Raw genomic sequence first — 24,076 nt, 5'->3', positions numbered from 1 at the left:
GGTTCTCTTCTCCAGTCTTGAGTAGTTACGGCGTTGATGGTGGGCGTATCACTGGCTTTCATGCCCTGAATACAGCAAGAATTTCGCAGAGATCCCAGAGCGCATGTAGGTCGTAGATAGTACATGCTATACATGACTACTGGTCTATGAGGTGGGCGACGTCTCTATCCAGGCGCGATGCCTGTGCACAAGCTCTGCGACGATATCCTCCTCTACCTCCTTTGTTAAGTCTTGCGACGGGTCTATCCGTACCCAAGTCTCGACGTACTCGTTGTCTAGCCCCGGAGATGGCGATACAAAGATGACCTGGTGCTTGCGAGTGTGTAGATCATTGCCGATCACCACTTGGTGGCCATACCGAGCGAGTGCCTGGCGCGCTTTGGGCACAAGGAGCGACGGATCGGTCTCAAGCTGTAAATGAACGGAATCAGTATCCGATATGGATGAAGATAGACGTATACTCGCCTTGAAGGACACGATGAAGGCTTGCCCTTGTGTCCACTCGGACACTAGGGGCTTCAGAATCTTCGGAACCTGATCCATCTCTATGTGCAGGCTGCCCTTCCCTGATTGTATCTTGTGCTCAGACTACCGGAGTCGTCAGAAATGCAGGAAATACAAGAGTCTCATCAACTCACCATCTTCTGTCTTGGTAGGAAGAAATCGCTGACGGCGGCGGCAAGGTAGTACAACGCGCGCCGTCCCAGAACAGCAAGCTCTTGGCTCACGGCGCGCAGGAGCCAGAGGTAGTCGTTCACTGTGACGAAATTGAGTGTGTGTAAGAGACCCGCGGTGTGTGCGCTCTTGTAAGCGGTGAGAACCTCCAGCAACGGTGCGCGCTCCTTCTCCGTGACATTGATCCGTGCGGACGAATGATTGTCGTCCTTCTCGATTTCTAGGAAATCAAGAAACGGATGCGTCGAGTGTGAATAGTGTCTGCTGAAGGGCTGCAGGCTGAATTGACGGTGCATGAATATGACCGCGTAGCCTGCCTTCAGGAAGTATTCGGCAGACGTTGCTCCACGAGTGCCTGTACTTGACGGTGAGCGGACAGATCTTCCTGATTTTCCTGATGAAGAGAGGACCTACCAGCGCTGAAGTTGTCCAGAAAACGAACGCTGCAATGCACACGCGCGTGAACATGGTGTCCTGGCGGACGAGCTGTAGGGCTCACACGTTGAGTTCCAACGGAACAGTTGTCCCGCCACTCTGCAATGCCCGTCAGTAGTCCTCTCTTTGGCAATGGCCTAATCTGTCGCTTACCGTCACGAGAACGACATTCCTGCCCGCGTTGACGTGCTTGCGGACGAAGTCGCGGACGTTCCGCACATCGTGCTCCAGGCTGGGCGGCGGAGACTGCGTCGCATAGTAGCTCTCCGCTGAGAAGTTAGATTCAAAAGTGGTGGCGTCTGTGGACATCCTGATGAAGGGTGTCTAGAAAACAGATCTATGCCTAGAGTCTGCCACTATGAGCAGCGATGTATTAGGCTTGTCTACTTGACAAACCTAGTGTCCTTGATTGACCTCCGAAGCGATTTCCGTACTACAACGTACTAGAGGTCTTCTTGGGAGCTGGACTGTTCACAGCCGGAAAAGGGGGGCAGAACGAAGGATTCGGAATGCCATTGCCTGTCCCGGCCTCGTCAGTCAGTGCTTCCTATTACTAAGCGGGCGCTCCTTGTAGTCGTCTAATTTCACGGTCCACCTCGCTCGGATCCTCCTGTCGCTCAGATCTGAACTCAGTACTCAGTTTTCAGATCTGGCTGTCATATTTCTATACTTACGCTCAGTTGGATATGTCTCTCGATGAGGTACAATCCCCTACCCAATTCGTGCGATCGAATGCAATGGCGCTGAAGGATGAGCATCATATTGCCTGCAGCCACCCACCGTAGGGAACTTGAATCGAGATGAGATCTGCCATGAATAATTCTCGTTGAGCTCGAGTATACCAACTCCCTGTGGTCGTCCGCTTCTGGGAAGTACGACTCGAATACGTACGTATGACGATAAGCTTAAGGGTTTTCACTTAGGTACACCAAGCCGCGGCGTGCACGCGCGTGCTGACTTCGACTGAGCTCGAGCTCCGACGACGTTCACGATCTTAATTTTACCGTCGTCTCGCCATGTCATTCCATAGCACCTCGATCATTACCTGTGGAAAGGTATATTGTACACAGCGGTTGAAGCCAGTATGGATACAGTAACAATCTCATCGTCCGTCCGTCCCGCCGACGACATGAAGAGCCTGCTCAAGACAGCTTGAAGCCTTGCTGCTCAAGCCTCGTCGCCTGCTCGCGTGCGAATTGTTCTCGAGCGATCCGGTTCTCCGCCTCGGGAACCAAGATGATGTCAAACTGAAGCAATTTGAATGAGTTGCCCTTAGGGAATCCACGTTTGCGCGCCTCCGCGTCGTCGTATACGTCTTTCAGAGTCTGTCAAGACGGAATCAGTACAACAATTCGCGGAGTAAATTTTGCGGTGGATACTCACTACTACAAGCGACTTCTTCACGCCGAAGACCGCGTCGCTGCTCATCCACTCATCGCCCACCGGATAGAGGGCCGTCGTGAGCTTGTTGAAGCCCGGAGCCTCGATAATCAAATGTAGGTGGTTCGGACGCATGTTGTGCCGACCAAGCTTAAGGAGCATATCTCCGACGGGACCCTGCAGACACCAGACGTATGTCAGCGTACTGATCGTCACAAATCGATCGACGAAGACCGACATCTCCGGGGATGGGGTATGCAACCGGAACTACTGCACGGTATCCATAATGCCCCTCCTTGTCTGTGCGCAGACGACCGCGGCAATCGGGCTTCTCGCGGTCCTTGTATTGGGTATCATAGAAGCCTGTGTGTCCATAGGTTCATGATGCGACTCAATAGCAATACGTTCAACAGCACCCACCCAAGGCATCGGTTTCCCAAGTTTCGATGAGGGCATCGGGTATAGGAGTGCCATCTGTGCTGAGCACGCGACCCTCGACATACATGTAATCGCCCTTGCCTTCCGACGCGATCGAATCGCCCAGAGGAACTGCAATACATAAAGACGTCAGCACTTAGCGTCTCAAGGAGAGGACTGCTGACCATCTGGCGCGTCGTCGGTGTAGAACGGGCCGAGCACGCTGCTCTCCGTCCCGCCGCTCACGGGCGGGTTGTTGATCGCGTCGACGAGCGCGGAGACACCGAGTGTGTCGGACAGGAGTATAAACTCCTGTCGCAGTGGCGTGCACGTCTGGCCCACGCGTGTGAGGAACAGGAGAGCCGTCATCCATTCATCCGTCGAAAGGCTGCACACGACGTTCAATCGTGGCCACGGATTGAATTTCACCGATCCTCACCTCGTCTCGTTCACGAATTGGTGCAAGTGTTTGATGAGGTTCCCGATGAGGAACCTGTGGCGCCTGATGGTGTATGTCAGTCTCAAGTGCACATGCAGCTGTCCTGCGTTTGACACTTACGGATCCGGGGTCAGCTCCACGAGCTTCATGAGGTTTTCCGTAATGAGCTCCGGCCGGTCAGGATACTGTCCACAGTGCACGATCAACTCGCATATTCCCCATTGCACGCACTCCAATCCAACTTACCGGCAAGAAGAACGGCGGTGCAGGCATCCCATTGGGAACTGCCTGGTCTCCTACGTTGGCTTCGGACATGTTTCAGGCGATTTGGGATGTGGAAAGTATACTAGAGATAAGTGACGTCGTAGTCGGAAGTGGAAGATGAGCGGAAGGGCAGTGTTTCCGCTCCATGCACGCGGCCCCTTATATACGACCCTCATGATTGTGACACCACGGCTTTGCGATGGGTGCGGCGAGAGTTCGTACACCATAAGAGGCAAATCATTAGTATCACCAGGCCAGCCTGTTTGTCAGTGACGGTACAGAACCGCCCATCGGCGTCCGCCCAGAAATTTGATCACGCCTGAAGCTTCCGCGCCCCGCCTTCCGCGCTTCTGCCCCTTATTCGACACAAGCTGCATCCACAGAAATAGCGGGCGACTAATCGAGTCTCTTCTTCGCATCTTTGGCAGTGTCATGGACGTACTCATACACTGACGTCCGTCCACGCTGCTATAACTGTGTCCATTCAATCATCGTTGGCCGATTGCATGCACATTACAGACGGAAGTTTGAGCGCTAGGAGCACTGACAAGAGAGGCTCAAATGAGGGCGCCATATGTACGCGCCGGGTAGGCACATACGTATTCCCGGCCGTATCTGAAGGTCACCCGAGCTCTGCAAAACGCATTTGCCAACCCGGAGAAGCGTTTCTTACTCAACTCGAGTCTCGAGCTGAGGTCTGCGTCCGCAACGCACAGAATAGACAGTCCCGTTCAGGTGTTGCGGCTGACACGCACGCGACGCATCCCGGATTCTCGACCCTCCAGAGTGCCAGAATTGTTACGCTTCGACGCGGTCTTCTGTCTGACTGTACGTTGAATAATTGCTAGTCAGCTGGGTGCGCGAAGAAGGGATGAGAGCAGTATTATTACCAAATCATTACTCAGTAGTATCGGCCGCCGCCACCTGCGTTTAGCGCACAGATGACCCTGCCAGCTGCTCCATGACCAAAGCCCATGTTCCTTCCTTGACAGGTGGCAAGGCGCGAATTCCCTGCAGGGCGAGAAGTTGGACGCGGATCAGTGGCCACGAAAGGCCAACGTAGACACCGGAAAGCAGCCTGCGCAGAACGGCTTTGACACTACGCATGCATATGCATGCAGCTGATACGTACGCGTGAGACTGTACCTAGTATTGCAAACCAGATAGAGAACATACCGCCGGTTCATGTCGTCCCACACGGTGTCTTGCAGCTCCAAGCGCCGGCAGGCTGAACCTCCTCATCGAGATCGCATGTCCAGCTCTTGGGCACCCAAAGCATATGATTTCGACAGTCGACTGCTTCCAATGACCTGTGAGAACAGCGAGGACATGAATCATGGTCCGAGTGAAAATCAAAATGATCGCTACGCCGAGAATGGGTGGCGACGATCCGATCATAACGTACAACCTAGATCGCATGTTCGCTACCTCAGCGGGGGTTTAAGCTTTAACGCTTATGGGATAGAAGAACACGATCTCGCACTGTCGGGGTGGAGCCAGCCTGTTACGAGCCAGGGACGGCATAGCTCTCTCCATATGTACGCGTTGGCAAGTCCTGAAACGCACTCAGGCTATCGGGTAGACATCGATACCTTAACAAGACCGGCCTCCAGGGAAAGGGCCATATTCAAAACACTACCTAACGAGCACCATGATCAATACAACGTTATGTCATCCACAGGAGTGGACGCACCTTCTTCAAGAACCGCTCGATTTGTCTCACGACCTCCTCAGGCTGCTCCTGCTGCACCCAATGACCTGCACCCTCAACGAGGACGACGTCTTCGTCCTCCATCCGTGCACAAGCGTCGCTCTTCATCCTCTGTAACGCCCCCGGGGCTTGGAAGACGCCCCAGTCCTTCCTCCCAGACAGGAACATCGCCGGGCGCTCTATCTTCCTCCCCGCGAAGATAGCTAGTTCGTCGGAGAGCTCGGGCTGCATTGCACGATACCAGTTCAGCCCGCCCTGGAAGCCCGTGCGCCCGTATTCTACGACGTACACCGCAAGATCGCTGTCTGGCAACCATCGATTCTGCGCGGCGGCTTCGCTTGAAGGCGCGTGAGGCGCCACAGCTTCGGGCATGGTCGCAGCGAGCGGCATCATATAGTAGTGAGGGAGCTTCGCCAGCTCCGACGGGTCATAGGACGCGAGTTCGTGAGGATCGTTGTGCGGCCAGTCCGCACTCTTCATGTGGAAGTATGCGCGGAGGTAGGCGTAGAGGCCCTGAGGCGCGTTCATTATGTCGTCGTTCGCTCGCGGCCCGGCGAAGTAGCGTACGTAGTGCTTTCGAGGGGGGTCTAGCGTGGCGAACGCGGCCCCAGCTTCTGCGCTGAAGATGCTCGGTAGCGAGGAGCTGGGCGCCCGATCAACGTCGAAGTGGAGAGGCGGCGGGCCACCGAACGGCGCGGACATCATGACGACGGACTGGAAGATGTCCGGGCGGATGAGTGTACAGTACGCGGCAATGGGCGAGCCGGCGTCATGTCCTAGCACGGCAGCGACAGTGCGGTATCCTAGGGCGTACACGAGCGCGATGGCATCCCGGACGATGTTCAGTATCCGATACGGACGGGGGTCGTCTTCATAGCGAACAGAAGTATCTGTGCCAGACTGACTGCGGTTCCGAGTGCGGCCAAAGCCCCGTTGATCGGGGACGACGACGCGATAGCCCAGCTGCGCGATCGGTAGGATGACCTCGCGCCAGGAGAAGGCGAGCTCGGGGAAGCCGTGCAGCAGGAGGATAAGGGGGCGGGCTGGGTCGCCGGCTTCGAGTATGTGCATGTCCAGATCCGCGACTGGGACCATCCTGGACGACACACCGTCGGGCAAGCGGTTGCTGTATGAGGCCATACTAGGGTACTGCTGCGACACGGGTGATATTATGCTGATTGCCCCTGCGAAGACACGACAACATACCAGTTTCCTGAACTCTCTCCTTATATTGCTGCGGAGCACGGGATTGCTCTGAAGTCCCACAGTGGTGATCCTGCGAAATTCGACTCCAATAGTTGGGACAGCTCTACGAGCACGGGCATCTCGTCATGTCAGCACTGCTCGCACTAGCATTGCGCTCCGAATAAAGACAGAGATTCAGAGACAAGTACTGAAGGATAGGAGATCAGGATTCAGGAAGACTCAAGGAAGACTCAAATCTCGCTCTACTTACTACTGAGTCACGTTGCTGAGCATGTATCGTGGGACTGTCACTGAATACGTGACATGTTACGGGTCGAATAAGTAGCGCTCACATCGAGACAACGCTCACTGTCAGCCCTAAAGTACTTACTTGATATAGGCAATGAAAGGCGGTCTACCAAGATGTCGCGCTTGTCGCGGGCATTCATGTAGACTACTTCCTAGTAACTGTGCTGCGTATAATTACCCTCTGTGTTCGCTTTGCGTTGTGTCACGATTGTGAACGCGTTATTTGGCCATGCCACCGGCGAAAGCCGAGCAATGTAGCGCGTCTTGCTTGCACGCCAATGCACGGTGCAATGTACGACTCGAACTTGACTAGTCTCCGTTGCATACCATAATAGCCGAACTCACACAGTCACACGAGACAGAACCAACGTCGACGTCTGCAACTTACTCGTCTTTCCTCCGCTATAGTATCACTGCAATATCATCGTATCGAGGCATAGATATAGGCTCCAAGTCACAGCCCCACTGACGACAAATTTGGCAGTACATAGCCCTACTCACAATCGTACCACCTTCCATCTCTGAGATCTGAGACGTTGCTTATCCTGGACCAGTGTCTTTGTCGCTTGCTTCAGTATAATGCGACATGGGATGTCAAAGTCTCGACTTCAAACATGCATCTAGGAGGGTCCCTGAGTGGAAACCGAAGACGGTATGTCTCATTATACTTCGAATTCGCAGTCACCAAACGTGCTCCGTCTCAACGCAAGCTGTTTTTAAGTTTGGCGCACGCTCTGACAACGCTCTGACAATATTGACAATCGATGACCGGGACCGCTCACCGCTGCGCGCATACAGGCTGCACGTGATTGTACCCCGAGAAGCAGTACTTATCAGTGTCACCCGTGGCACGAAGACGAGACCAGCCGCCTCTCCTCTTGTTGTGTGTGAGCGTACTTCACTTTTGATCCAAGTACTCCTAGCTCCGGCCCCGACCCTCTGGGCTGACTTTTGTACAACGCGCTTTGTCTGGCAGACCGTCGTGGAGGTATGTTGTGTGTCGCGTCATCGCAATTTCACGAGCTGACGTACTAGAAGAAAACGCCACCGCACGCCACACTGGGCAGTCGAAGAACAGCTCGAACAACAATGGGAGGACCGCTCCACCCTCCACCAGAAGTCTACGAGCGATGGATCGAAATGTTGCGGGAAGACCGAGTTGCACTGAAGACATGCACTCTGGCGTGCCGGGAATGGGTCCCGTTGTCTCAACGGTACCTCTTCGAGCACGTCAGAGTGCAAGGTGCACCGAGATGGCTTCGATTCCTCCACTTACTAGAGTCGTCTGCGTCGAAAGGGTCGGACGTCGGACGATACATTCGCAAATTCGAGTTGATCGATATCAGCCTCGGTTGCGCACTCCAGCCATTGTTCGAAGACATCGTGCGCCGGATTGGCCACCGTCGTATGCCGAACGTGGAGCACCTCAGCCTACGCGGGTGGGACTGGGTGAGCGTAGTCGAGCGGGCTCAGGATCACGATCCTGAGTCCGTTCCTAGGCGCGTCCTTAAGGGCCTATTCCCCTTCAACAAGCTCATAGAACTAGAGCTCATCGACAACGTCACCCGATATCCCCATATCATTCCACAGCTTTTCACCTTCTTCCCTTGTCTATCAATACTGCGCCTCAAAGACGTTCGACTATCAGCCGACGCCCCGATTGGCCTCACTAACATGCCCCTTGAGCGGGAAGTGCAGGTCATTGTCCCAATCAAGATTCAGGAGTTCCACCTTCATGGCCAGTCTTCCGACTATCTCACCGTCAACCTACTGGATTTCATCGTCAAACCCCCGTTCCAGCTTGCTTTACGCACTCTCGACCTCAGTGAGCTCGATATCCCGCTGACCGGGCGTTCTGTCTCCGACATGCTCATGCGATCAACGGAGACTATACAACACTTGTGCATCACACATCAATGTGAGTGAAAAAAGACTCGCCTTTTTCTAGTGCTGTTCGTGGTTCTGATCTGGTCAACGCAGTTATACATCTCCTCAATCTTTCGCACTTCGCTCAGTTGCATTTTATCTCATTGCACTGGTGTGTATCGACAGACATATCCGTAGCAGACGACATCCAAGCTCTCTTCTCGGATATCGCGGGCCATTGCAGCCTCCGTGTGGTTGAGATGCGCTTCTCCCTCATGCAATCCCACCGTCTCGTCGAAGAACAGATGCCCTTCGCAGGCCTGGACGCGATTCTACTCGCTCTGCACTCTCGCTGCCCCGCCATCGCCGTTCGCTTCCACTTCTCGTTCCATGTGTTCGTGAAAGCCGGGAACATGCTCTCAAGACCACAGATCACACCTCTCCTGAAGGCCTCTACTGGGCTTGCAACGGCTGCGGGACTACATGCGACCGTGACAAGCCATACCACGTTCTGGGGCATGCCAGGGAATGTCGAAGGGGAGGAGGCTTTGGTTGAAGAGATGGATCTCAGCGGCGAGTAATGTCGGTTGCATCAGTTATACCAGTCTCGTCTCAATTTTTATGTCCTCTGAGTCTCCCTTGAAAGGGAAAACCTCATTATCAAGTATGAGCTCGTCGTGGTACTTACCAGAGCAGTGACCTTTATGGCCCGAATGTATTTGTACGATTGTCTGCTTGTTTTCAATGTCTTGTTTGATCTCCAGCTCTATGTACTAGTATGGTACGAGGTTGTATATCCGATTGTCATGCTCAACAAGTATATGCAACGTCTGACGAGTGAGTTCAGTACGCACACTGTACGGTACGTGCACTAGCCACGGTCATGTGGGTCGCGTTGGAGCAGCCTACGTCACGCTGTGACGCGACGCGTTTTGTCACGCGTCCGCGTCTGTCCGAGGCCGCCGCCCAACAACTCCTACTCGACACCAACCTCGAAGTGGAATCCTGGACTCGCTTGCCTTACCTCTCTAAACTTGAATAACTCACATGGAGGCTTGGCTGTGATATGGGAATCTCTGGTCTACTTCCTCTATTGAAGGACATTCAGGTCACTCGGCCACTCTCCGACTTCGCGGGACAGACCATTGCCGTGGACGCGTACGTCTGGCTGCATAAAGGGACATACGGATGTGCCGCGGAGCTTGCTACGGGGAGGAGAACACACAAGTGAGTGATTTCCCGCTTCTGACAGGAGCGTCGCCGGTCTGTGGCATGTCTCGCCGGGTGGTAGGCAGGTTGTGAGACGGTTCAGGATGACATAGTCAACGCAATGCCCTGTTTCTCCAGAACTGGACTCTGGAGATGAAGCGGAACTCGTGCGTTCGCGTTTCTCTACCCTGCGTCCTCGTTCGGGAGAATAGTGGCGCCGTCACCTCAGACCAACTGCGAGGCAGGCTGAGGCACGTTGACGAGCCGTCTGCCTGCTGGATGGTTGCTTTCGCACAGCCTGGAACTCCTGGATGATGCGAAGTTATGATCAAACCTGCGACGTGCTTGCTATTTGCTAGAGAAGCTCGTTTCGTGGGCAGGGTGTGGGATGCAGCCCAACTCTTGACGGATGCGTGCCGGCTTCTCCGCCTTGGGAAACCGCGCTGTTCGCCGTGTCTGATCGGTGCCTGGCCTGCGAACACCATGGGCGGCCGTCTTCGCGATGGGCACCGTGTGCTGTCGGCACCAGGCATTAGTCACGGCGAATGGCATCGATGGCTCGCCTCGTCTCGGTCCGTCTGGTTTCTCAGCGGAGACGACGAGAAACTCAGATTTGGGGCACAGCGGCGGATGCAAGAGTAGCGGGAAACAATCCGAGCTGCCGCCCGCACGTCTTTGCAATACGAGACTTTGACCCTGTCGGGACGTCGAGCTGGCGCGTTGGGTCAGCTCAGACTGGCGGTCATGCTGTCAATGCTAGCTGACTGTGTCATGGCGGCAGTCGTTCGGTGCGCCTATCGTCGGCGATACTAGAGGCTGCGCCCAGATGGATCCATAACATTTATGGGAGGTTCCGGCGGCCACCTTGTTCGAGCCATCTTTACCCGAACCAGAAGCTACAATAGGAAGCAGTATTCACTCTAGTATTGAATATTGCTGCAATCGGATGAATGGAATGGTCTCTATATTGCGGTGACAACACTGCGATGTGGGAGTCCAGATGCATTGGGTGCCCGTCCCGGAGGCCTCGCGTTGATGTCGAAGTAGCGGAATTTGCACTCTGCCATGGCGGGTGTGCGCGTTGTGCAACGGAATCGATGCGACCACAAATCTCACAAGGCAAGCGGGGCCGCTGCCTGTACCAGTTACGTTTCTTGAAGGCCCGTACAGCGACATTGAACGCCACATCCCATTTGCCTATCCTTGATGCGAATTCCGGCCTGTTCACCTCTGCTTCACTTCGAGTTCATTGTCTCCATTCATTGAGCTGACACGCGTGCTCATAGATATGTCGATTATGCCATGCATCGCGTGCGCCTGCTGCGACATCATCGCATACAGCCATACGTCGTATTCGACGGTGGGCCGCTTCCAGCGAAGCAAGGGACCGAGTCGGAGCGCAAGAAACGTCGAGATGAGAACCTCGCACGCGCGAACGCATTCGCAGCGCAGGGCAAGCACACCCAAGCCCGAGAGTACTACGTGAAGTGTATCGACGTTACGCCTCAGATGGCATATCAGCTTATCAAGGTCAGTGTGCTCCCCCACGCTCCTTGAATACTGTTGACCGACGAACACACGGTCCAGGCATTGCGGGCGGAGGGCATCCCCTACGTGGTTGCGCCGTATGAAGCCGATGCACAGCTTGCGTATCTGGAGCGCATCGGTGTCGTCGACGGCGTAATCACGGAGGATTCTGACCTTCTCGTGTTCGGGTGCAGGAAGGTGCTCTTGAAATTAGACGTCGTTGAGAGCGTCGTCACGTGCATCTCTCGCGGGGACTTTGGGTCCGCCGGGGCCGCCGGCGGGATGCCCCTTCTAGGCTGGTCGGATGCCCAATTTCGGCGAATGGCTATCCTTAGCGGCTGCGACTACCTGGCGAGCATACCGGGCGTCGGGTTGAAGACAGCATGGTCGCTTTTACGAAAGCATAAGACCGTGGAGAATGCGGTACGAATGTTGATGTTGGAAGGGAAGAAGAAGGTGCCGGATGGGTACCTGGATGCCTTCAAGTTAGCAGAGCGCGTATTCTTGTATCAACGGGTGTACGATCCGAGGCAGAAGCGTCTGGTCCATCTAACGGAACCGGCGGAAGGCGAACGGTTGGATGCTGAGACTGACGCGTACGTCGGAAGGTGAGAGATGATCACAGTGCGGTCCAAGTCTCCACGCATGATGACACTGACGACGCATGTTTTCAGTGACATCGAGCCAGCTTTAGCCAAACAGGTAGCGGAAGGCGACGCATGCCCGATTAGTCTGCTGCCTATGGATGATATCAATGCAACGTTCGTGCCTCGCGCGCTGAAGACCATTCCGCTGAACGTGAAGGACGCAAGGATGCCAGGTGGTGGAAAGGCTACCGGAAGCCGCCAGAACGTTGGGAAAGGAACGGTTGGCATTTTGAGTTTCTTCAGTAAGTCCGATATTTCGCAGACTGACACGCTGGGTGTGCCACTGACAATCGTTTTACGTCTGGCATGAACCATCTAGAACCACGCGCAGAAGGCAGTAGTGGACAACAGACCGCCACCTCGCACGCTCCGGGACATTCCATAACGGCAGGGCGGGCGAGCGGGAAGCGGACATTAGCGGAAGTGATGGACCACGATATCGCTGTGAAACGAAAGAAGCAAGAGGGGGCACAGCGTGAAGGTCCTTCGAGGGAAGTCAGGAACTCGAAGTTCTTTGACGTCCGTCAATCGTCATTTGGAGGGGAGGACGAAGACGCGATCGCTAGCGAGGAACCCGACTATCCCGTTGCAGGCCCATCTCGCATCACGCTAGACGCAGGCAAGGACAAGGAAAACGTCCCGTGTGCAGACGATGACGAAGTCTTCATGGAAGACGCGGGTGCAGTAGAACAGGAGGACGGCTACATCTCGCCATCGCCTTCTATGAGACGATGGGATAGTCCTGAGGTCTCGTCACCGCTGAGGGTCCGGTCCGGGGCTCAGCTTGATGTGGAAGAAGAAGAAGACTTCGGAGCGGACATCCTGTCGAGCCCCCCTGTCGCTGCACGACAAACCAGGTTTTCAATGAACATGGATGCGGCTAGAGCGACGTCTGTGGTCTCCCATGACGGTGGCATTGTCTTAGTCCCAAACACGCCATCCAAAAGAGAACGCAGGAGGCGAGGTCATCATGCCCGGAATGACGGCGCTGGACCCGATCTTCAACACATTCTTGGGGAATGTGACTGGGAGTGGGACGACAGGACAAGTGACATTGAATGTTCTGGCCCGCTGGACCCCTCACCCAGCAGTGCGAGTACCTCGTCGGGACCCGTGACACCGAGTGATATCCCGTCGCAAGGCGAAGCAGACGCGTGCGCGCAGGCACTCACGGAGGCGGAAGACACGGACGAGGTGACAAATTCACAGAATGCAGCTGCTCGCCATGCCAAAGTCGCGCACGGTTGGTGGGAAAGGTGGGGTCGCGGTGCGAGGTCGCCTGCCGTTGCTCCAGTTGAGTCAAGTCGTTGTCTTGGACTGATCCCATTCGTGTTGCTAATGCATGTATGCCTAGCCCCAAACGCCACTGAAACGAAGGGAGACCACCATTACGCCCGAGGGCCGCCATCGACCGTTGCAACAGCGTCGGCCACAATCTGCTACAAATAATTCCAAGCACAAAGGCAAACAGCAGAATCTACATTCAGCGGGCAGAAGGCGAAGTTTGGTATTTACCGAGACGGTGAAGAAAACACCTAGAGGTGGACTTCTTCGTGGTACCTCTTCGCGGCCCGATACAGCGAATTCGGAGCAGGGAGAGGATAGTGCCGGTGCGAGTCGGAATAGATTCGCCGAGTTCAGGTAGGTCATGGATCTTCCCAATAGCCACATGAATGACCTCACACAGTACACGGGGCGTACAGGTGGGCGGGTGTTGAAGATTCGGTCGGTCCGTGCAGGATCTGATATTGGTGGTATCGTCGCTCTGGGAAACTATCGACGGAAGATTCGTGCACGTTACGTGGTGTGATTGGTCCATTCTCCCTTATTCGCATTGCTATCGATTGCATCTAATGACATCGCACCTTCTGGGCACGCGTAAGGGCGACAGCAGGCAAAAGCTCTTGCAGTACACAGATCAAGGCTCAGACGAGTGCCTGCTGAGAGAAGCAAGGCGGCGGGATGTATCTCGCATCTGCCCGTGGTCAAGGATGCTATTACGGCAGACCGATCTCGACCAACAAGAACACAATCGGTCGCGTTGAAATAGCCGCGGAGCCTTAGAAGCCGGCGCCATGGTCGACCAATCCGTCCCGCGGAATCGAAAGAGGCAATGCAAACCTACCATCCAGTAAGAGCCATCTGGTTGCGTGTCACTCACAGACGCCTAAGGGGTGCCGCCCGAGCGGCGGACTATCCAGACTGCCCGGGCACAATCCGCAGGTGCTACTGCATCGCAGGGCTTGGCTGCAGCTTCACTTCAGCCTCCGATGACGCTTCATCCACCTAGATCTCGGACACAGAGAGGCGGGAAGTTCCTTGCCTGATTCGCACATTTGGTCAGCTGCTGTTTGATGCACCTTGATGCAACGAGATAACATGGCAGTTGGAAGTCGCGCGGTAGCCTTCTCAGATTAGGACAAGGGAGGCAACTTCTCGTATCTCACGTTATTCCAGTGCTGTCGCCGCCTATGGTAGGTTTGGCACCCTCCTGTCTCGTGTCCGAACTTCCGGCCATATGAATTGCGCGTTGCAACTGATGAGTTGCTCATGTCGCAGTCATAAGTGAACATCCTCCGAGTCTAAAGACCACCGTCTCGCAGCTCAGTCGGCTCGCCCTCCCACCCCCAACAGCGTAGGATCGACCGGAGCTTACGGTAAGTCCCTTTATACTTTGGCGCTGTGGCGTACTGACGCAGGTCCCCGTCGTTCAAGCCCTAGATGTTTGGCGAGAACACCATGGCCGGTTTCTTGCGCAGGCACAGCGAAACTCTTTCTCGCTCCCCTCCGAACACGCTACGGATACCGAACGCCACCTTCGCATACGGCGAGCACTTCTCTCAGACGAACGTCTCGTCGACGCCACGATACAACGTCGGGTCTTACGCAGGACCGAACGTCCAAGCACCTGCCGCAGGGCCGAACACTGGCGCAGGATATACCTCCATATCGCCTCAGCACGCTTGGCCCATGGGGGACCAGCCGATGCAGTTCTCTAACTCGCATCCCGCCTTCTGCGAGCCCGCGCAACCGACCTCCGCCTACTACAATGAATCGGCCGCGTCGCACCTTGTAGGGTATCCCGAGTCTTCCCAACGTACCCTCCTCCCCGAGACCACGTATGGCTCTGCGTACGGTTCGTCATATCCGGACGCGGTCTCCTTTGGCGAGTCGTCGGCGATGCACGGGTCCGTCTCTGCTGGCGCGCAGTACGGTATCTACGGGATCCCTGCTGCTGTGAGCGACCGTCAGCATGGCCACGGCCAACAGCAGAGCTTCGAAGCCAACCGCACCTCGACATATGGGACTAATAACCAATATTTGAACGCGCAGGCGGACTTCGAACAGCCTAGTGCCACCCACCGGATGCTGCCACAGCTATCACCTACCTTGTTCCATGGACTCGGTGCCACCCACACAACCTCCCTATACCCGATGGTCTATGCATCACCCACGTCGACCACGTCGACCTCCGGGCCATCTACGCACTCGGAACCCTCGTCAGCTCTGCACGATACCCAATCATCGCGCTTACCACAATTCTCACAGCCGCTGCGCCGTCACTCGATGGACTCGGTACACTCAGTACACGATCCCATGAGCCCGTCGTCCGTCCCGGCTCTCGTGTATGACGCGGATACGGGTGACGATTACGACGATGATTCCGAGAGCGACCCGCCCTCTGCCTCTTCTGAGCTCGCCCACCTGCCTTACCAGTCGACACGCACCGCGGGTATCAACGGCCCTAGCAACTGGTCGAGGTCCTCCTTTGATACGGCTTACAGCGGCACGTCGAGCGCACAAGGACTTCATAAGTCGGGCGTTCATCACCCGCGCAGCCCCGGAGGATCTGCCGACAGTAACTCGACCGCCCCCATATCGCCGTCCAGCGCGTCGTCTTCGGAGCGGCCGAAGCCCTCGCAGAAGAAGTCGAAAATGCATCAGTGCAAGGTTTGCCTCAAGTTGTTTCCCAGACCTAGCGGATTGGCCACGCACATGAATTCCCATTCCGGGGCCAAGCGTACGTGCTCCGCCAAACATTGTTCCGCGCAGCTAATCTCACCCAAATATCTCGCCGTTCATAGCGTACAAATGTCCTATTCCGACGTGCACGAAGAGCTTCGCCGTGCGATCCAACGCCAAACGTCATCTGCGCACGCATGGCATTTTTCCTACTTCGGACCACAGCAGCACTTCCCAGTCTCAATTTACCGTGGGCTTCGACACGCCTCTAGTTTCCGATGTGCACGAGGTCGGGAAGCTCCCGTCGAAGCTCCGGTGGATTCCGCAGAGTTTGTCCACGCGCACGAACGTGGAGCACCTCAGGGATGCGCCGTCTGACTCTGAGGAGGAGTACTTGCGGCCTTCCTGCCCTATGCTGTCTGTTCCGCTGCCGCCTGTGATATCTTCTTCACCCACGTGGAATCCAGACGATCGCTATGAGGAGCGCGACTCGTACGCGGATGCGGAGACGAGCCCATACATCCCTAGTCAGGTACGCATTCGTGGCCGGTGGAGTCTCATCATTCACGACTGACCTGTGTCTCCGTAGTGGCGTGGTCTGCCTGGTCCGGCCATCATGTCGTCAAGTAGCATCTGAATACCGTATACGTCCTATTCCATGTCAGGCATCTTGCATCAAACTCTATACGAAGCACACGCAACCTCTTGTATTATTCCCCTTCAAGCATGTTCTCCGGCCGTAGGTACGCTATACCGCACGTGTTCTTGTATGGCGAAGTCTGGGTTGTATCTGGGACTGGCTGTGCGTCTTATCTCAAGTGCATCATCCGAGGCTGATATGTCGTCGATTTGTAACTATACCGCTGCTAACACGTCCGCTATAATAGATAATGATGTAGTCCCTGTGAGGTGCAACTGTCCGACTCCTGGATGCGGTGTTCAGGGAACATTGTATGGCAGATGATAGGCTCCGGTTCTAGTCTTGTCCAGTCGTCGCAAAAGTGTCATCCGCCGAACGTTCTATGGGTACCTATTGTGGGAAGGGGCTCCCGCTGGCCACATGCGAGATGACAAAGGGTCCATGTATCGTGCACGAGCGTGCCACCGAGGAGAAGTTGGCAATGGCTGCAAGTAGTACTAGTAAGTAAGAGGTAGCTGCTTATCTCATACAATTTGTCTCGTGATTTGGCTATGGCCGCGCACTCTCTTGTACAGCGCGATTTCTGCGGCTGCCGTATATGACACGATTAACCATCCCTATGGGGATATCGTACATCTGCGAGACAGAATTCGGCCTTGCATGAGCAAAATATGGGTTCTCTCCACCTCCAGGCGGCAGATGCGCTCTTGAATCTGTGGCGTTGTGTATTCAGTCGGACATGCTACAGTCGCGGACGCCGAACACGCGCACCTGTTATCGTACTGATATCAGAGAAAGGTGGCGTGCCGGACAGGGCCAGTGCGAAGTAGGTGAAATACGTCAACAATACTAGGACCATTGAGTATGCCGGAAGTAGGATAGCCCATTCCCTAAGCGTACAGTAAGACAGCACGTTGCACGGAAATTGTTAGCATGCGGGCAAGAAACATACGAACGAGACCTACCTATTCGGGAACCAAGAGATTCCGAGACAGATGATGTATTCGTCCGGAAGAAGGGCCCATAGGAGGTAGAGACAAAACAACAGATACGTGGATGTCCAGGCCACGAAACCGTAAAATTCTGGTGCCCTACTGCGGGACTCCGTCGGCGGCAATGGCGGGAAGGGTGCGAGAGGCGATACAGGCGAAGTCGGGTCCTTCTCGACCATGCCAGAAAGCTGCTAGCGGACAGTCAAGCAGGCATGATGAGGGGAAATGAAAAGCAAACCTGGAACTCGAGCCACGGACGCACGCTGCCCGCGTTCTTGACTTCCCATATATGGAAGCGAGCGCCCAGTGTGGCGGGGCGAAGGCTAAACAACTCGCTGTGGGACCAGCCTTGGTCAGGAGGAACTTCCGTCTGTGGGATTCCGAAGCCGACATACGGTCCGTATCACGGTGAACTGGTCCGGAGCTCCTTCCGCTGACGATACCATGGGATTGTGATGTGCAACCGCAGGACGACATTGCTCCGGGCAAGTCAATTATACGCTGCAGCGTTTCGCATGCCCTCTACTCATAACTTAGACTTAGCCAGCTGTGAAGTCGGTAGTACCCTTCTCTTCCGCTTCATACAGGTTTCTCAGAAACCTCCATGTCGACCTTGCAAGCTCAGAAGAAAGCCTTACGCAAGGCCATGGCGACAAGATTGCGTTCGCTTCCCGTATCGGATGTTCAGCAACAATGTAACGCCGCCCTAGCTTGCTTCTGAATTCAGACCCAAACTCAACGGGATTGTATCTCAAGCAAGGATGATAGCTGACCGCGTGCTGGCTTCGCCACATTTCGCACGAAGCCAGTGCGTGAGCTGTTATCTCAGCATGCCATCCGGGGAGGTCGATACAACCTCCCTGGTATCTGCAATCTTGCGAAGTGGTGTGACGTCCCGAACTCCTTCACAACCCTATTGAATTGATCACTACCGAGAGCAGGGAAGACGCTCTTTGTTCCAAAAATTGACACCGCTCGCGATGGTGCGATGGACTTCTTGCAGGTGTACGGCGAAGAAGACCTCCGCTCCTTCCCGAGTGGTACCTGGGGGATTAAGGAACCCACTTACGAATGGAACGGTGTGCAACGTCGTAGCGGTCCGTACGCCCGCCTTCCGTCATGACCGGGATTGACGTATAACGCAAATCATTACACACCACAGCTATGGATGACGGCACGGAGCTCGATCTGATCCTGCTACCAGGTACCTATCGAGGTGCCGGCCTCTACGCTCCTATGCAACGATGCTAACGCATGCGACGACACGCAGGCGTCGCGTTCGATCGATCCATGTTGCGACTGGGGCATGGCAAAGGATACTACGATCGTTTCCTATCGTCGCACACGGCTGCCAAATCCGCAAAGGGCCAGCGGAAACCGCTGCTAGGTGCGCTTCATCCGTCGTACCAGGTGGCAGATGCTCACCGTTCATCAATCAGTGGCTCTGGCCTTACGAGAGCAAATCCTTGAAGCAGGACAAGTTCCGACAGCACCGCATGACTGGACGATGGACGTAATAGTAGGCCCGGACGGGCTCCTGGGTGAATCCGCTGCCGGTGGTTCACAATGAAATGAAACTTCAGTTGCTTCGGAATACCAGCCATGGAAACGTGGATGTCCGAAAATCGCCCGCTTGATACATGAAACTGCTGCACTGTGGAGAAAGCCAGCCGCAGTCCGTGCGCTCTGCATGCGTCGTACGTGTTTGCGGGCCACGCATCCGTTAGAAGAACATGCAGCCAGAGGCTTAGGCCCAAACGACCAATACAGCAAGTCCGGTCACCGCGCCAACTGGTATGCTTCTTCGACGGGCGGCTGGCTACCGTGCACAGCCAAAGGTGACGACAGTAGGCGGAATACACTACCCACATCGTCAGTTGATCTCATCGATTAATAGGGCGGTCAGCCAAGACTCACCCAGCGGTCCTAGACCGTGGTACAACACACACTCTGTATGTTTTCGCCGAGGGAAGGTACGCAGGCCCTGAGACGCGTGTGACACCGGTATGAGCGTAACGGATGTGGTTTGGAAATGTCAAGAAGCAAACCTAGAGCAGGTGCCATGATCGCCCTCGAGCCTGTCTCGAAGTCCGCTGCGGACCCGTCGGGCTTCAGCAATTTAGTTGCGAGCTGGCTTGTGATAACGACCTGAAGGTTATGATGTTTAGTAGTCGGGGAGTCCGGGCAGTTGTCCGCGACATTACGCACAGTCAGCTTCGTGGAAGCAGAAGCGCGTGTGAGCGTCTGCTTCACCCTGTCCAAGAGGGCAACACGCGTTGAATTTGACAGGCCCGCTAGAGATTGGAAGGGATACGACAGAGAGTTCAGCACGAGCAAGGCGGTCTAGAAGCGTGCGGACGAAATTAAAAATGACCGAATCAGCGCCCGAAGACGTGATAGTGATTTCTTACTTCCGGATGGTCTTGTAGATATGAGGGCAGGTTTCGAAGAAAAATCATGAGGTCTGGAAGGGTGTGTATTCGGAGATGATGGACTCGTCCCTGGCAGTCTTGAGGAGCTGATGACGATGCTATATAAGGTGCGAATCGGTTGTTCCTACTGGGACCGGATTAATGACACACTCACTACGTAGTGACCGAACGAGGGTGGCGGGACTTGTCATGTTTTGCATATCTGCATTTGTCACTGGGGCGCAAAGTACACTTCATTGACAGGACGTACCTACGAATAGCACGTGGTGAGATGCCTCGACGAAACTGCTGACGACGTTCATCGCTACTGTCTCCTTGATAGAACCTGGTGGGCCAGACAGCTCTAGTATGAAGCCTCGCTTCAAGCCTCCCTCAAGCAGCGCATCCAGTTCGGCAAGCTTAGTAGAGTAAGCCTTGCTCCCCCCCACTAGTAGGGCCGCCGATTGTGTCAGCGGCACACTCCTCGGCATTTGCGTAGCCTGGAAGACGGCCTGGGAGGAAGGCAAGGATATATTAAGGTCTGTTGATATTATTCCTCATCAGCTTCATCGTTCCCAGCACGGTCTAATCAATCCATCCCTTTCGACAGACTATCAGGCGTAGCACCGGACAAATCTTCAACTGTTTGGTACCCTGCTCTGTCCAAAGCAGAGAGCACAAAAACAGGCAACGACAGGGTAGCTAGCTGGCGTTTGGCCATGGCTGTGTATACTTGAGCAGTATACCTCTACCGAAGTACTGATACGCGTAGCAGCGCAGAGGCGATAGCTTCAGGATCGCGCGTAAGCCAACGCGAGCTATGGCCGGGTGAAGGGAGTGATCCAGTGAAGGACGCGTCGTAGGTGAAGACGCGTCAGTGGCGTGGGAAGTTCACGGAGTATGAAATAGACCTCGAACGTCGCGGAGTCTGCCGGGCTTTCTTGAACTCCCTTGCTCCGTTTCTTGCTCGCCTCAAACGCTCCCGTAGACAGTATCATACACTACTCTCGTATCTTTCTTGCTCAAACACAAGATAAAAGCGATCCCCTACCTCCATCACCCTTAGATATGGCAGCCGCCCTGAACCCCGTCTTCAAGTTCAACCGTGAGATGCATACGGTGAAGGTGGAGAACATCGCAGAATCGGGTAAGCGATCCATGTATGATTGGGGGTGATTGATATGTGATATTTGGGCGTATGTAGCCAGCGTGCAAGATATTGTGGAGTTGTTCACCACTCTGATTGGTACTTTTCTTCGCTTTGACATCTCCATTTTTGACCACTTGCTCACGGCACGCCTTCAGGCGAGGTGCGCAAGTGCGAGGAAATCAAGGACGGCAGCCGCCGGGTCCTCGGGCTAACCTTCTTGACTCATGACGCCACCAAGTAGGTCATTCTCATACGTAAACATGATACAAGTGCCTGAGAGAGCTGCTATCACTTTGAAGGAAAGCCTTGTGCATGTCGGGCTACACGGTTGCCGGTGTCCCGTTGTATGTGGCATACCAGCGTTATCGTCGATGCATCTCATTAGCTCGTGTTCAGGACCGTCACCGCCGTGTCGCCCAGTGAGGTGAAGAACAGCGCCAAACAAGGCAAGCAATCGGACACCCGCCGTAACCTTTACGTTCTAGGATTGCCGTTTGAACTCACCAAGTAAGTTGTCTCGGCCTCACTCTGGACGCTGGTTGACAGATGTATGCCAAGGTCCGAGTTCGTCGACATTTTTTCTCGCTACGGAACGGTATCTCATGCCGTCGTACTCGCCACCGTCGACAACGCCTCCCGTCGTCGTGGCTTCGTCGTGATGAGCACCCACAACGAGGCTAGAGCCGCCATGGATGGTCTTGGTCGCAAGGAGATCAAGTGAGTCGTATCCTTCGGCGCCCGTACTAGCATTGACAAAGGTATATCAGAGGGCATATCATCGACGTCTCCTGGGCTGTTGTCCAGCGTTCCCAAGGTCTGTCGTGATTTATACCGCACGCTCGATAATTGTGTTCAGCACGTAGCTTTCGATAGGTTTCCTAGATGGTGGCGATCGCACAACCGTTCTCAGCCAGTCACCCCCCTCTACGCCTTCGCCCTACGACTTTGGGGTCCCTAAGTCTAGCCCCCCCTCGGCTCAATGCTCTTTGCGATCAACGCCTGTCCCGGATCAAGGTCTCATCAGCTTACTGTCGGCCCAGCCAGCGTCTCTCTTGGTCACCAATCTCCCCGCGGTGCTGTTCTCGGAAATGGCTGATTTGTATCCCCTCTTCTGTCCGTTCGGCGAAGTCAAGCATCTCGAGATCCTGGACTCTAGTGTCGCTGCTCTCGATCGAGGCGACATCTCTGTTCAGGTCGAATACGAGACTCTGGCACAGGCTCAGGACGCTTATGGTGCTCTCCAAGGCCAAATGTATTCCAACAAGCCCGTCAAGGTCGAGTTTACGCACAAGCCCGCCGTCGACGTTTCTCTCTTTGCTGGAAAAGATCTGAAGGCTGGACTGAACCCTCATGCTGCGCCGTTCGTTGCTCCTACTGGTCTGCCGCCCGACACACTCTTCGCCCCTGTAACCTCGCTCTGCGCCAAGCCGGACCAGGACCATATCGCTGCTGCGCTTCCCAACGGACTGCTTGCTGTGAACCCCTACGCTCTCTCCCAACTTGCGATGCCCTCCTCCATGTATAGCCACTTGTACGTCCCTATCACGGGGACCATCAGGCCAAGCTCTGCTCCTTCGTATGCCCCTTTCCTCTTAACCGCGTATTGTCGCTGAATCATCACATCTAGCTGGTCGGAGCCGACTCCTGATCGGCGCCCGGGTCAGTGGGCCTTCTCTCAACTCGAGCGCATGTCCAACATGTCCACGCCGTCCCTGGGACAGACCTTCGCTGCCTAGACCATTGCTGCGCTACTTCTGGCAGTCCAATCCTCTCTGCTCTACTGTCCGTATACCCTCAAAGTACCACACCGTTTAATCTGGAACTCAGTCCGCCCGGGTACCCTACATTCTTTCCTCATAATCTCTGGTTCGTGCCGACTGGTGGATGTTTGCGTCTTCAAGGGGGGTTTTCCGGATGATGTCAGTGAGGCAATGTGCTTCGAGTGCTTCGTGTCTGTGTTCCAAACTTGTGCCTCTCTTTACTACCTTTGTTCAGGACTGTGAATTGCCATGGAGTTTGTACTATTTCGTTATGGAAACCATTCGTTCAGGACGCAGTGATAAGTTGTGGCCGAGTTTTTGCCTGATTAAGGAATGCCGAAGCCCGAACTTGGCCCGAACCACGACTTGATGTACGGCGTGCTTAGCGCCTGCGACGCGATGCTGCGCTCAGCAGTCGCTTGCCAAAGGTTCTGGATAGACTCACTCTACGAATTGTTACCATTGTTACCCTGCCTCTATCATGCACTATCAGCACTGAGACACGACGTGAACGACTATTAGCCTGCAGTACGCAAGTTGTGTCGATCTATCAGGGGCTCGGAGCGAGTGGAAGTCGTGAATTGACCGTCGAACTCGAGGTGCGTGTGCTGGATCCATGTCCGGAGTACTGCTATTCAATCAAAGCACCTTTGAACTAGGCTAGCACTGTGCCATGGCATCTAGCAGAGATGGGTCGAGGAGACCAGGGATCGCACGTCCGCTTCCCAGACGCCTGTTCTCAATCGACTCGTTGCGTAAAGAGAAGTCCGGTTCCGACAGCGACGTCGCGTCGACCGGTCGGGATGGCGTGCAATACACTCATGCGCATGCGGCGTCGGATACGTCTTCCATACGGGCTCCGAGGTTGAGGGAGAAGACGAGCGAGGGCAGGCCGAGCGCGATACCGGAGCAGGTCGAGGGATCCACCAACTGGACGGAGAAGGTACTTGTTACCTCCCCTGAGGCAGTGCACGCTTCTCCCCTGTCGTACAGAGCACATACCCCAAGAGCGAGAGGCAAGGCTGCAGCGTCCAGGCCCATGCCCCTGAACCTCAACGTCGAGGGAGCGGCATTAACAGGCGAAGATGCTCCGGTC

At 55.0% G+C, this 24,076-nt stretch overlaps 10 protein-coding genes across 10 annotated transcripts; 5 read left to right on the top strand and 5 right to left on the bottom strand.

The window, feature by feature from the left end:
- Positions 1 to 2: 2 nt before the first annotated feature.
- On the bottom strand, positions 3 to 1,614 carry C8Q71DRAFT_774624 (phosphopantothenate-cysteine ligase). Its single transcript, XM_047924540.1, has 7 exons — positions 1,507 to 1,614; positions 1,264 to 1,460; positions 1,175 to 1,209; positions 1,090 to 1,118; positions 639 to 1,030; positions 466 to 588; positions 3 to 411 (listed from the first exon to the last, which is right to left on the bottom strand). Exons 2-7 carry the CDS (start codon positions 1,417 to 1,419, stop codon positions 145 to 147), a joined length of 1,002 nt encoding a protein of 333 aa, XP_047775970.1. The 5' UTR covers positions 1,420 to 1,460; positions 1,507 to 1,614; the 3' UTR covers positions 3 to 144.
- Positions 1,615 to 2,252: 638 nt separating this feature from the next.
- Positions 2,253 to 3,661, bottom strand: C8Q71DRAFT_860475 (aromatic compound dioxygenase; the record flags this gene model as incomplete). Its single annotated transcript, XM_047927804.1, has 8 exons — positions 2,253 to 2,435; positions 2,494 to 2,667; positions 2,729 to 2,853; positions 2,911 to 3,039; positions 3,093 to 3,295; positions 3,347 to 3,409; positions 3,467 to 3,531; positions 3,593 to 3,661. The coding sequence occupies 8 exons, from the start codon at positions 3,659 to 3,661 to the stop codon at positions 2,253 to 2,255; spliced, it is 1,011 nt and encodes a 336-aa protein (XP_047775969.1).
- A 1,576-nt stretch (positions 3,662 to 5,237) lies between these two features.
- On the bottom strand, positions 5,238 to 6,461 carry C8Q71DRAFT_860474 (Alpha/Beta hydrolase protein; the record flags this gene model as incomplete). Its single annotated transcript, XM_047927803.1, has 2 exons — positions 5,238 to 5,249; positions 5,304 to 6,461. 2 exons carry the CDS (start codon positions 6,459 to 6,461, stop codon positions 5,238 to 5,240), a joined length of 1,170 nt encoding a protein of 389 aa, XP_047775968.1.
- A 1,175-nt stretch (positions 6,462 to 7,636) lies between these two features.
- Positions 7,637 to 9,498, top strand: C8Q71DRAFT_774610 (uncharacterized protein). Its single transcript, XM_047924539.1, has 3 exons — positions 7,637 to 7,803; positions 7,854 to 8,733; positions 8,796 to 9,498. Exons 2-3 carry the CDS (start codon positions 7,905 to 7,907, stop codon positions 9,260 to 9,262), a joined length of 1,296 nt encoding a protein of 431 aa, XP_047775967.1. The 5' UTR covers positions 7,637 to 7,803; positions 7,854 to 7,904; the 3' UTR covers positions 9,263 to 9,498.
- A 156-nt stretch (positions 9,499 to 9,654) lies between these two features.
- On the top strand, positions 9,655 to 13,959 carry C8Q71DRAFT_774606 (exodeoxyribonuclease 1). The gene is made up of 7 exons (XM_047924538.1): positions 9,655 to 9,908; positions 11,177 to 11,420; positions 11,478 to 12,025; positions 12,092 to 12,306; positions 12,384 to 13,357; positions 13,419 to 13,705; positions 13,768 to 13,959. Exons 1-7 carry the CDS (start codon positions 9,748 to 9,750, stop codon positions 13,808 to 13,810), a joined length of 2,472 nt encoding a protein of 823 aa, XP_047775966.1. The 5' UTR covers positions 9,655 to 9,747; the 3' UTR covers positions 13,811 to 13,959.
- Positions 13,960 to 16,000: 2,041 nt separating this feature from the next.
- On the top strand, positions 16,001 to 16,601 carry C8Q71DRAFT_713044 (uncharacterized protein; the record flags this gene model as incomplete). The annotated part of the gene is made up of 2 exons (XM_047920894.1): positions 16,001 to 16,085; positions 16,150 to 16,601. 2 exons carry the CDS (start codon positions 16,001 to 16,003, stop codon positions 16,599 to 16,601), a joined length of 537 nt encoding a protein of 178 aa, XP_047775965.1.
- A 259-nt stretch (positions 16,602 to 16,860) lies between these two features.
- On the bottom strand, positions 16,861 to 17,890 carry C8Q71DRAFT_774601 (PIG-P). The gene is made up of 3 exons (XM_047924537.1): positions 17,633 to 17,890; positions 17,439 to 17,557; positions 16,861 to 17,380 (listed from the first exon to the last, which is right to left on the bottom strand). Exons 1-3 carry the CDS (start codon positions 17,836 to 17,838, stop codon positions 17,217 to 17,219), a joined length of 489 nt encoding a protein of 162 aa, XP_047775964.1. The 5' UTR covers positions 17,839 to 17,890; the 3' UTR covers positions 16,861 to 17,216.
- A 91-nt stretch (positions 17,891 to 17,981) lies between these two features.
- C8Q71DRAFT_774598 (5-formyltetrahydrofolate cyclo-ligase) lies at positions 17,982 to 19,256 on the top strand. The gene is made up of 7 exons (XM_047924536.1): positions 17,982 to 18,144; positions 18,203 to 18,354; positions 18,416 to 18,544; positions 18,601 to 18,756; positions 18,822 to 18,863; positions 18,930 to 19,046; positions 19,099 to 19,256. The coding sequence occupies exons 2-7, from the start codon at positions 18,264 to 18,266 to the stop codon at positions 19,227 to 19,229; spliced, it is 666 nt and encodes a 221-aa protein (XP_047775963.1). The 5' UTR covers positions 17,982 to 18,144; positions 18,203 to 18,263; the 3' UTR covers positions 19,230 to 19,256.
- Positions 19,257 to 20,929, bottom strand: C8Q71DRAFT_774592 (P-loop containing nucleoside triphosphate hydrolase protein). Its single transcript, XM_047924535.1, has 8 exons — positions 20,673 to 20,929; positions 20,342 to 20,613; positions 20,246 to 20,293; positions 20,071 to 20,189; positions 19,868 to 20,002; positions 19,708 to 19,807; positions 19,577 to 19,643; positions 19,257 to 19,520 (listed from the first exon to the last, which is right to left on the bottom strand). Exons 1-8 carry the CDS (start codon positions 20,789 to 20,791, stop codon positions 19,439 to 19,441), a joined length of 942 nt encoding a protein of 313 aa, XP_047775962.1. The 5' UTR covers positions 20,792 to 20,929; the 3' UTR covers positions 19,257 to 19,438.
- An 81-nt stretch (positions 20,930 to 21,010) lies between these two features.
- Positions 21,011 to 23,268, top strand: C8Q71DRAFT_774584 (uncharacterized protein). Its single transcript, XM_047924534.1, has 8 exons — positions 21,011 to 21,217; positions 21,275 to 21,316; positions 21,376 to 21,457; positions 21,520 to 21,564; positions 21,617 to 21,727; positions 21,779 to 21,937; positions 21,988 to 22,034; positions 22,094 to 23,268. Exons 1-8 carry the CDS (start codon positions 21,139 to 21,141, stop codon positions 22,831 to 22,833), a joined length of 1,305 nt encoding a protein of 434 aa, XP_047775961.1. The 5' UTR covers positions 21,011 to 21,138; the 3' UTR covers positions 22,834 to 23,268.
- Positions 23,269 to 24,076: the final 808 nt, after the last annotated feature.

The sequence above is a fragment of the Rhodofomes roseus genome, assembly GCF_022264815.1.
Source record: "Rhodofomes roseus strain CIRM-BRFM 1785 chromosome Unknown C8Q71scaffold_19, whole genome shotgun sequence".
NCBI lineage: Eukaryota > Fungi > Basidiomycota > Agaricomycetes > Polyporales > Fomitopsidaceae > Rhodofomes > Rhodofomes roseus.
Note: the sequence above shows the minus strand (reverse complement) of the source record. Positions and strands in the feature narration are given on the sequence as shown.

Bases quoted from the DNA above. Each gene is read 5' to 3' on its own strand.
- C8Q71DRAFT_774610 (XM_047924539.1), top strand. From the start codon at position 7,905: ATGGGAGGACCGCTCCACCCTCCACCAGAAGTCTACGAGCGATGGATC. The intron at 8,734-8,795 runs GTGAGTGAAAAA...TGGTCAACGCAG, and splicing joins CTTGTGCATCACACATCAAT to TTATACATCTCCTCAATCTT.
- C8Q71DRAFT_774598 (XM_047924536.1), top strand. From the start codon at position 18,264: ATGTCGACCTTGCAAGCTCAGAAGAAAGCCTTACGCAAGGCCATGGCG. The intron at 18,545-18,600 runs GTGTGACGTCCC...TACCGAGAGCAG, and splicing joins ATCTGCAATCTTGCGAAGTG to GGAAGACGCTCTTTGTTCCA. The intron at 18,864-18,929 runs GTACCTATCGAG...GACGACACGCAG, and splicing joins CGATCTGATCCTGCTACCAG to GCGTCGCGTTCGATCGATCC.
- C8Q71DRAFT_774584 (XM_047924534.1), top strand. From the start codon at position 21,139: ATGGCAGCCGCCCTGAACCCCGTCTTCAAGTTCAACCGTGAGATGCAT. The intron at 21,728-21,778 runs GTAAGTTGTCTC...ATGTATGCCAAG, and splicing joins TTGCCGTTTGAACTCACCAA to GTCCGAGTTCGTCGACATTT. The intron at 21,938-21,987 runs GTGAGTCGTATC...AAGGTATATCAG, and splicing joins CTTGGTCGCAAGGAGATCAA to AGGGCATATCATCGACGTCT.
- C8Q71DRAFT_774624 (XM_047924540.1), bottom strand. From the start codon at position 1,419: ATGTCCACAGACGCCACCACTTTTGAATCTAACTTCTCAGCGGAGAGC. The intron at 1,210-1,263 runs GTAAGCGACAGA...CGGGCATTGCAG, and splicing joins GGAATGTCGTTCTCGTGACG to AGTGGCGGGACAACTGTTCC. The intron at 1,119-1,174 runs GTGAGCCCTACA...TGTGCATTGCAG, and splicing joins GTTCCGTTGGAACTCAACGT to CGTTCGTTTTCTGGACAACT.
- C8Q71DRAFT_774606 (XM_047924538.1), top strand. From the start codon at position 9,748: ATGGGAATCTCTGGTCTACTTCCTCTATTGAAGGACATTCAGGTCACT. The intron at 9,909-11,176 runs GTGAGTGATTTC...GCGTGCTCATAG, and splicing joins ACGGGGAGGAGAACACACAA to ATATGTCGATTATGCCATGC. The intron at 13,358-13,418 runs GTTGAGTCAAGT...ATGTATGCCTAG, and splicing joins GGTCGCCTGCCGTTGCTCCA to CCCCAAACGCCACTGAAACG.
- C8Q71DRAFT_774592 (XM_047924535.1), bottom strand. From the start codon at position 20,791: ATGGCCAAACGCCAGCTAGCTACCCTGTCGTTGCCTGTTTTTGTGCTC. The intron at 20,003-20,070 runs GTAAGAAATCAC...GCACGCTTCTAG, and splicing joins ATCTACAAGACCATCCGGAA to ACCGCCTTGCTCGTGCTGAA. The intron at 19,644-19,707 runs GTTTGCTTCTTG...CACGCGTCTCAG, and splicing joins GATCATGGCACCTGCTCTAG to GGCCTGCGTACCTTCCCTCG.
- C8Q71DRAFT_774601 (XM_047924537.1), bottom strand. From the start codon at position 17,838: ATGGTCGAGAAGGACCCGACTTCGCCTGTATCGCCTCTCGCACCCTTC. The intron at 17,558-17,632 runs GTAGGTCTCGTT...CTGTACGCTTAG, and splicing joins ATCTCTTGGTTCCCGAATAG to GGAATGGGCTATCCTACTTC. The intron at 17,381-17,438 runs GTGCGCGTGTTC...ACAACGCCACAG, and splicing joins TGATATCAGTACGATAACAG to ATTCAAGAGCGCATCTGCCG.